Genomic DNA, 9459 nt, shown 5'->3' with positions numbered 1-9459 from the left:
AGCAAAAAGATGGAAACAACTTAAGTGCCCAACCATGAATAAATGGATAAACAAAATGAGATACATATATACAGTGGAATATTACACAGCCTTAAAGAATAGGTCCTTGAAACATAATGTGGATGAATCTGGAGGACATTATACTGAGTGAAATAAGTCAATTACAAAAGGACAAATATTGTATGATCACACTTTTATAAGAAGACAATAGTTACATATATAAGAGACCAATGCTCATTGGTGGTTACCAGGGATCGATGGTGGGGAGAGGGGGAAGCACTCTTGAAATAGCAGAAACTTGTTATTTTTGGTGATGGGAAAGGTAGCATTGAATGTGGTGAAGTGCACGCAGCTTGATCAAGGTAAATGATGTCACTAAGAAGTGCACAAGGGAAAAAGACTTTTTTGGTAGAGGATATGACAAATATAATTTTACAACACCAATAACAAACAAAAAAATAAGTGTTTGGTTACACAAATATGTATATAGGCATATACATGTATGAGTATGAACATGTGGGTACATATGTGTGCACAGAGAGTATCTATAGGCATAGGTACATACAGGTATGTGTGTGCATCCATGTATATTCACATATATAATAAACCACATGGGGACACAGTTACAGATACTTCTTAGACATAACCAAACATCTCACAAGATTGGTTTTCTGAGTTTGGAGGCTTAGGAGCATAGTTTTGTGGGACAATTCAATTAATTGGTATAATACAGTTCATGAAGTGTATGTTCTACATCCCAATGTAGTGAGTAGTGTCTGGGGTCTTAAAAGGTGGTAAGCAGACATCTAAGATACAACTATTGGTCTCTATACGTCTGGAGTAAACGAGAAAGAAGGAAACCAAAGAATTAGAAAAGTAATCTAGAGGACTTATAGTCTATGGAAACCACCATGGCTCATCTACCCTGAGGCCAGAAGAACTAGATGGTGCCCTGCTACCACTACCTACTGTTCTGATCAGGGACACAATAGGTGGATCCTAACAGAATGAGAGAAAAATGTGGAACAGAACTCAAATTCTTAAAAAGTCCAGACTTACTGAACCAGTTGAGACTAGAGGACTCCTCAAGACTATCGCCCTAAGATACTCAATAAACCTTGAACCAAAATTATCCCTTCAGGTCATCTTTTAGCTAAATACCAGATTGGCTCCTAAAATAAAGAATATCACCTGTGAGTAATGAGTTCCTTTAAAAAAAATCATGTATAGGAGACCAAATGGTCAAAAATTACCCTAGAGCAAAGATGAGAAGGCAAGGGGGGGCAGGGAAACTAGAGTTCCAGAAATGGTACAACTACAATGGAATGAATGAGAATGATGACATATTGTGAAAAATGTAACCAACATCACTGAATAATTAGAAATTATTTAATGGGAACCTAATTTGCTGTGTAAACTTTCACCTTAAACACAATAAAACATTATTAAACAACAAAGAGTTCTTAGATGCTAAAAATGTGAAAACAGAAAAATTCAATGGAAAGATTAGGAGATAATGATGAACTAACCCAGAAGGAGCAAACAAATGAAACAACAGTGAAAGTGCTAAAAAATTACAGTAAACAGGAATGTTGTTATATAACATTATGATGTAAATTACTTAATTCTCATGTAATTGAATGAATACTATGTGGTGCTGAGAGAGAGCATGCATCCTGCCTTGCACTTGAGTGTGACGTACATGCATTATAGTGGTGTAATGGTTAGTACAAGGAGCCCTGGTGGCACAGTGGTTAAACTGCCCAGCTGCTAACCAAAAGGTTGGTGGTTCGAACCCACCAGCTGCTCCTCGGGAGAAAGATGTGGTAGTTTGCTTCCCTAAAGATTTACAGCCTTGGAAACCCTATGGGGTTGCTATGAATTGGATTCAACTCGACGGCCGTGCGTTTGGGTATTGGTTAGTACAATCTGAAGAGAGAAGTGTCAATTTAAAGAAAACCAGTGGAAGACTACGATCTAATTTATGACACTGACAAGAACTTTCAGTGTATTCATGGATCAATAAGCCTTATTCCCATGTCTGCATAAATATGAGTTGATGTGGAACAGTAAGTTTTTCTGAAGGGTTTAAATTTGTTTATTAAACAATAGAATTTGGTCTTGTCCTTAAGTCTGTCTCTGAATTCAGTTGACTGATACATCATTATTAGTATTCTGCCCTCGCTAATAATTTTTCACCATTCACAAAATCTAAAATCTTTGGGTGGCACTTCTCATTTTTCTGGAAATCTCTTAAATTGCTTTCACTTGCAACAGAAAGGCAAGGTTTTTATCTGCTCCATTGGAGGTACAAATGCACTCCTCAATTCTTGTCCAGGTTTGCAAACAGTACAAAACATAGAGTTTAATGTTAAAATACCTCCCCCAAAAACATATATACAATATAATCTGTTAACCTTTGTTTTAAATTTTTTCATTAAAGAATTATTTTTATTATCTCTCTACAAAGAAGTTACAAATATATCTGTAAAACAATTGAAAAAGCACTTTAAAATACTGGGATAAAAAATTACAAAGCATAAATTATTACACATCTTTTGTCATTTAAAAGTAAGAATAACATGCTAAATTCTACAAGTTAGAATTTCTGAATAATCTCAATAGGAACTTCCTGGAAAGAGCTAGAACATCTAACCTTAAATGTTTTTTATGTCAATCCCAATTAAAGTTTTTAGAAGCTATAAACTTGTTGACAGCACAGTCCGCTCAGTAACTTGACACTGCCACTAAAGATGAGATTAACCTGAAGGACAGTTTGTATGCTAGACATGCTGGGCTCTTCTATGCAACAGACTGAAGTGCTCTTCTCATATTTTTTCCCTTCAGTTTCAAATAAAAGTAAATATACATATGGTAAAAGCTGTAAATAATACAGGAAGGTCTAAAATAATAAGTAAATCTCCTTGTAAAAGCTGTAAATAATACAGGAAGGTCTAAAATAATAAGTGAATCTCCTTGTAAAAGCTGTAAATAATACAGGAAGGTCTAAAATAATAAGTAAATCTCCTTTTCTCCCAGAATCCAGCAAATCTGTTATCTTCAAAATCATGAAAACAGTCACACGAATAATTCACAAACTCAGGTCAACCTTGGAGTCTTCTTGTCTGAAAATAATTCTCAGGCCTCTGGGACTATGTTGAGTGCCTCATATATTACCTCTCTTGCAGAGGAAACCATGCAGTCTTCACCTTCTTAAAAAAAAAGCCAACAAACATGTACACACTGCCCCAGAGGGAGCTAAGTCCAGGCAGCACCTCAGGCTCCATGGATCTGGTCACGGCTCCAGAGACTCTCTGCTATCATCCCTGAAATTAAGAAAAAATTCTCATAATAAAAATAAGGTATCTGGTCCTTGTACAAAGCAGAGGCTTACTCTGCCAGAGATTCAGGTTGTCCTAGTCATTACTTTATAGAAAAACATCTTTATTTAACACTGTACAAAAAGGCACGAGCCAGAGTCCCAAGCAGTAAATTTAAAACCAAGTCCAGACTTTTCTAGAGAAAGGCAAGATAGCACGACACTAAGGATGAAGGGAAATTCCTCTGGAGAAACTCCAACCCAAGATGAGAAGCTGGATGTTTTTCCTTCAAAGTGTACTTGCTCTTTGGGTGAGCAGGAAAGGCTCATGGGTACACCGTCCACAGCTCAGCCGAGTCCTTCCTGAATGCCTCGGATCCTCCTGGCCAGCTGCACATCCTTTGGGTAAAGAGTAACCCGGCCGGCATGTAAGGAGAGAAGATAGGCGTCTTCAAAGAGATGAACAAGAAATGCTTCTGCCGCCTGAGGATAGACAGAGAAAAAGAGAGACTGACACAGATGAGGGGGTACGGACTGCTTTTTTTCTTGGGGACCTGCTAACTTAGTCTCTGAGGGCTCAAAGACTGTAAGAAAGGTTGTTCACAGAATGAGACTAATGTGTGCCTGGGAATTCTGCTACCATCAAACAAGAATCCAGCCTCCAAACCCTTGGGTGTCAGCTTATTGTTCTTTTCCAGGAGACAAGATTCAGCTTGTGACAGTCCACAGTCAGCCATGTCCTGGTCAAAACTCATTGCCATCAAATTGATTCCGACTCACAGTGACCCTACAGGACAGAGTAGAACTGCCCCACAGGTTTTCGAAGGCTGTAATCTTTATAAAGGCAGACTGCCACATCTTTCTCCCATGGAGCGGCTGGTGGGTTCGAACCACAAACCTTTCAGTTAGCAGCCAAGTGCTTTAACCACTGTGCCACCAGTTTCCTATGTCCTGGTAGGCATGCGGAATTCTAGAACTCCTCCTTTTCCCATACTCATCTCTTATCCAATTGTGCCTTGCCCTTTCTTACCTCTTGTAGGGCCAACAGGGCCTGGGCTTGCCAGTTGAAGTCCACACCACGAGTGAATATAGCACATACTTCTCTTGCCTATAAAGGAATTGGGATGGGGAGGAGTGGAGAAGGGGAATGGGAGAGGAGTAGAGAGTAAAGAGATTCAAGGGAAGACAGACTTTCTCCTAGAGTCTCCAATGAATCCTCATCTTCATCATTCCTTTGTGGCCCTTAATCTTAGGACCTATCTTAGGGACTGTAGGAACTGGCACGTCTCTCATTGGTGGTGGGGAGGGAGATGAGGAGATCATCTCTCAGGGTAGGGAAAGGAACCAAAGGATGGGTGGATGAGAGAATTTCTATTTATATAATCAAAGGGCCCAGTTTCAAAGGTACTGGGGGTTAGAGATTAATTCCATGAAGAATTAAAAGGTACTTTTGCAGGGTTCATGTTTTCAGAAGATGAAGAGAGTCCCCTACCAAATGAGAAGAGGTTCCTCAATCATTTAGGCAACAGATGGTAGGCTCCTCAATATATGGGAAATCTAAAGAAAAAAGGGCGGCATGGGGGTTGGTGGACAGTTCCCTGGAGCTCACCAGGAGGCCGAAGGGCCTCTTCCTTAGCAATAGGTCTGTGCTCTTCTGAAGCTTTCGGATCTCCTTCAAAACCCGAGGTCTCCGCTGGCCATGTCGACGGGAGGAAGTGCCTGAGCAAAGGAGTTGGGTCATGAAAGTGCAGTGGAGAACAGGTAGTGCCCCGCAGCCTGGCTGAGAGACAGGGAAACTGTGAAATCATTAAACTGTGATATGCTCCACAACAGTGAGGATTTTTGTCTATTTTATTCATTGCTATTATCCCCAGCACCTAGAAAACAGCAGATAGTTGCTAAATAAATATTTGCTAAGTGAATACATCAACGATCCTTTGAGGTCTATCTCAAATGCCAACTCTTCCATGAAAACTTTCTGAAATCCTGATCCCTTCCAAACTGATGGGTCGCCTCCCTCCTCTGGGTCCCACAGTACTTTGTACATCCTTATGCCTTACCCACTTAGATTGGAAACCCAGTTATTTTTAGTTTTCTTTTGAGCTGGCAGGAATCTGAGAGAGTATCTAATACAATCTCCTTGTCTTGGTTATCCTGAGGCCCAGAGAGGTGAAGACACTTGCTCAAGGCTCACTGGTGGCGGAGTTGGGATCTCAGAAGGGCATAGCTCAGTGCCAGTGTACTGAGTCACAGCCTTTGGTCAAATCTTGGTTCCAACCAAAAAAAGGGAAAAAGGAAAAGAAATCTTAAAATCATCCCAAAAAGTAGAATCCATACAATCCAAATTCTCTGACCAAACTATATTGACACTAGAAATTAAAAACATAAGAATATGAAAAAACAATTCTTTTAAATAACATGTTAAAGAGGAAACCTAACTGAAATTAGACAATTTAGAAATGAACAATAAAAAGTCGACAACTCTCAAAACCTGAGATACAGCCAAAGTAGTACTAGAGAAAACCTGTGATCTTAAAACATACCTATTAGAAAACAAGAACATTAAGATAGTGGAGCTAAGCATTCAACTCAAGTGTTACAAAGAACATGAGAGCAAAAGAAATACTAAAATAATGAAACAGCAATGAAAAAGAATAAAACAAAAAATAGTACACTTGCTCAATAAATAAAACCAATGATCAATAAAATGGACAAACCTCGGACAAGTTTAAAACAAAAATTAAAAAAGAGAAAAACAATCTACAGAAACTAACATTTTCAAGAATAAAATTAACTTCAGAAATGTTCAAGGTCCAGTCAAGAAAAGAGAACGCACATGTAGTTCCATAGAAGAGTTTTAAAACAGCAAACTAACCACAAAGGTGTTAGAAGAGCTGGAAGAGCAAGTGGGGTAAGGCCAGGCAATCCAGAGATGGCTTGTGCTAGGCAGCCGGTAGCCGCAGTAGTGGCTCAGTGGTAGAATTCTCACTTTCCATGTAAGAGACTTGGGTTTGATTCCCGGCCAGTGCACCTCATCTGCAGCCACCACCTATCTGAGGCCAGTGTGTTGCTATGATGTTGTTTCAGCTAAGTCGGAAGAAAGGCATGATGATCTACTTCTGAAAATTAGCTAATGAATACCCTGTGGATCACAACAGTCAGATCCCAAACGGATCACGGGATGGCAGCATTTTGTTCTATTATGCATGGGGTTACCATGAGTTGGGGGTTCATGCAATGGCTGGCAGTGGAGGCTTTATCCCTCGGTAGGGAATATGAACGAAAGAAATACAGCAGCGTCCAGGGTGACTGGTGATATTTAGGAGAAAGAAGTAGGCCCCAGACCCAGGAGATAAACAACTGGCATCCACCCCTCCTCCCCTGCACGACTCAGCCATTCAGTCACTGGAGGTAGTCTTTAGTAAACAGATACAGCAGTCACAGGAAATGGAAAGATGAACACAACTAAAACTCATCAAACAATTTCAAAAAGCCAACACCATGAAAAGAACCAAACTCAACAAATTACCAATACCAGAGGAATCTCAGTTAATAAAGAAAAACATGTAAGCAGCTTGATTTCTAAGTGCTAGAAAGGATAACAGAAAGCCTCTGAGAAGGTGAGAGGAGGATATGACCAATAGCCCATGCAGAAGTGTCCAGTGTCCATTTGAGAGAAAACTTTTAGTCATGAGAAGGGTGCTTTTACATTGGAAAGCAACAGAAACATCACACTTAACAATACTCCTGTTAAAATTAGGAACAAGACAAAGATATCCGAAGCACTGCTCTTGTTACAATACTAGTCTCAGGGCCTCACTAATACAATAAGAAAACATAAATAAAATTCACGAAACTTAAAAAGGAATATTCAAAAGTCATTATCTGTAGACAATATAATGGTCTACTTAAAAATTTCCATTGAAGCAACTAAAAGACTATTAGGATTAACAAGAGAACTCAGCAAGTGGCTGGATGCAAAGGTTACTTATGTTTTAGAAAGAAAAACCCCATTCACAACAGCAGCATCTATGTATACACTTCTATACACTTCTTTTTTTCGCCCTGCGCTTGGCTATGTAACAGAAGAGTTAGAAGGTAAGTACAGCAGTTGCTGCCACCCATCCACAGGACAGATACTGAGGACCACGACTCTGTCCTGCTTTCCAGGGACACAACTTCTAGAAGGGAACAAAGTGAGAGCTCTTCGAGTTAGAGGGCCTTGGCTCAACACCCAACACAGCCACTCACTGAAGAAAACAACCCTGGGAAGATCCCTGCTAAGAGCAGGATTATGTTTGAAATGGTTACAGAAAGCCGCCAATATTTAATGCAATTTTAAAAAGCACAGATTGTAAAAAATCCCGTGTCTGCTGGAACAAGGTGGGTGATCTTGCTCAAGTTATCTGGCCTGTCTGCGCCTCAGTTTTCTCATCTGTACAATAGGGACAATATAAAGTTGAGATAATGCACGTGAAGAGCTTAACAGAAAGCCTTGCTAGTGGTTAAAAAAAACAAAACAAAACCCAAAACAGTTGCCGTGGAGTTCATTCAGACTGATGGCAACCCTATGTCTGTCCGAGTAGGGTCTTCAAAGGCTGATTTTTGGGAAGTAGATCACCAGGTCTTTCTTCCGAGCTGTGTAAGGGCTCTATAAATACTAGTAATGAGAAAATAGAGAATTCGGTCCTTTCCCTTTCTCCAGCCCCTCGATGGCCTTGGTCCCTGGCCACGCCCGGAGCCCATGCCGGATGGGCTGGGAGTCGGGAGATACAGGCTCCACTGCAGGTTCAGCCGCGGCACGCGAGTGCCCGTCCCTGTCTGTGACAGGCGACCGGCCATGCCTACCTCACAGACAGGCTGCAGGGAGGTCGGCTCGGAGGGAAAGGGGTTGCAGCCCGGTTACCTAAGGAGGGGCCCCGCCGCGGGGGGCTGGGGGTCGGGATTGGGCTGCGCCTCCGCGGGGCTTCGGGCTTGCGGCGCGGGCCCATGGCAGGGCAGGAGGGGTCCGCGCTCGACCCGGAGCCAAACGTCTGGTCCCGCTTCTCGGGCTTCGGGGGCGAAAGGCTGGCGACCTGGAACGTTCAGCCGCGTGACTATGAGAAGTCAGCGCTCGGCTGCCGACAGCGCCGAATCCTAGTTCAAATCATTCGCTCCGCCTACTTCACTACCGGCGTTTTTTAAAACCAAATTCAGCGATTCCCAGTGGCTGACTCTGGAACGCCCATGGTTTAGAGCGACTGAGGGGATGACCAATGAGAGCACAGCAGAAAGGAACGCAGGATGGCGGTGATAGGAGTAGATCTGGGATCGACGGTGAAACTGACCAACCGGCAGTTGGAAAAGTGAAAGGCGGCGGGGATTTCCCCTGCCGCTGCTTGTTTGTGGGGGTGTTCTACTCTGAGGAATGAGATCGCTTGCTCCATGTGCACGCTGGTCAAACAAAACCAAAAACCAAACCCACTGCTGTGGAGTTGATTCCGAATCATAGCGACCCCATAGGGTTTCCAAGGCTGTAAACCTCTACAGAAGCAGATTGCCACATCTTTCTCCCACAGGGCTGCTGGTGGTTTCAAATCGCCAATCTTTCAGTTAGCAGTGGATCGCTTTAACTAGTGTGCCACAAGGGCTCTGCTGTTCAAACAGGGCCAGCTCAATTTGAAAGACGTAGATGATGCGTTTGTAGAACGCGTTTCTCTAGATAATATAAATTACTTTCCTTAAACAGTTTTTGTTTGGCCCTCTCAATCCTATGAGTTGACATTTAAAGATGAGGAAAGTGAGACCCACAGGGAATATGCAGTGGTGTCACTGGGGGTGGGGGTGGGGGGTGGGAGGTGCTGACCGCACCAGGTGACACTGTCAGAGGTGTTGACACCAAAATGACTGTCTATAAAATTTTTGTGCAGTGTTTCAGCAGAAATTTATTATTTTTTATAAAAAAATACCCCTGTAGTTAGTTATAACGACAAAAACATTTTTCGTAAGCCCAGCTTATATGTATCAATATATCTTCTAGGCTAAACTCTATGCTAATTTACTGTTTGAACCTCGTAACGCACTCTTGGAGCCCTGGTGGCGCAGTGATTGTTTGGCTGCTAACCAACAGGTTGGCAGTTCGAATCCACCGGCCGCTCCTT

General features: G+C 41.9%; 1 protein-coding gene across 2 annotated transcripts; it reads right to left on the bottom strand.

Annotated features, from left to right (window-relative positions):
* Positions 1-1416: 1416 nt before the first annotated feature.
* Positions 1417-8399, bottom strand: CENPA (centromere protein A). Of its 2 annotated transcripts, none has more exons than XM_004377595.2 (4): positions 8226-8399; positions 4929-5038; positions 4350-4427; positions 1417-3802 (listed from the first exon to the last, which is right to left on the bottom strand). In XM_004377595.2, the coding sequence occupies exons 1-4, from the start codon at positions 8308-8310 to the stop codon at positions 3668-3670; spliced, it is 408 nt and encodes a 135-aa protein (XP_004377652.1). In that variant the 5' UTR covers positions 8311-8399; the 3' UTR covers positions 1417-3667. The 2 variants fall into 2 exon arrangements, with proteins under 2 accessions (XP_004377652.1, XP_023588197.1); XM_023732429.1 differs by having other exon boundaries at positions 4929-5099; positions 8226-8294.
* Positions 8400-9459: the final 1060 nt, after the last annotated feature.

The sequence above is a fragment of the Trichechus manatus genome, unplaced genomic scaffold (genome assembly GCF_000243295.1).
Source record: "Trichechus manatus latirostris isolate Lorelei unplaced genomic scaffold, TriManLat1.0 scaffold00052, whole genome shotgun sequence".
NCBI lineage: Eukaryota > Metazoa > Chordata > Mammalia > Sirenia > Trichechidae > Trichechus > Trichechus manatus.
The sequence above is the reverse complement of the archived record's forward strand: the minus strand, read 5'-3'. Positions and strand labels throughout refer to the sequence as shown.

Coding starts and splice junctions, on each gene's coding strand:
- CENPA (XM_004377595.2), bottom strand. CDS start 8,310: ATGGGCCCGCGCCGCAAGCCCGAAGCCCCGCGGAGGCGCAGCCCAATC. Junction 5,039..8,225: donor GCGGCGGGGCCCCTCCTTAG/GTAACCGGGCTG, acceptor TCCTTTGCTCAG/GCACTTCCTCCCGTCGACAT. Junction 4,428..4,928: donor AGAGGCCCTTCGGCCTCCTG/GTGAGCTCCAGG, acceptor ATTCCTTTATAG/GCAAGAGAAGTATGTGCTAT.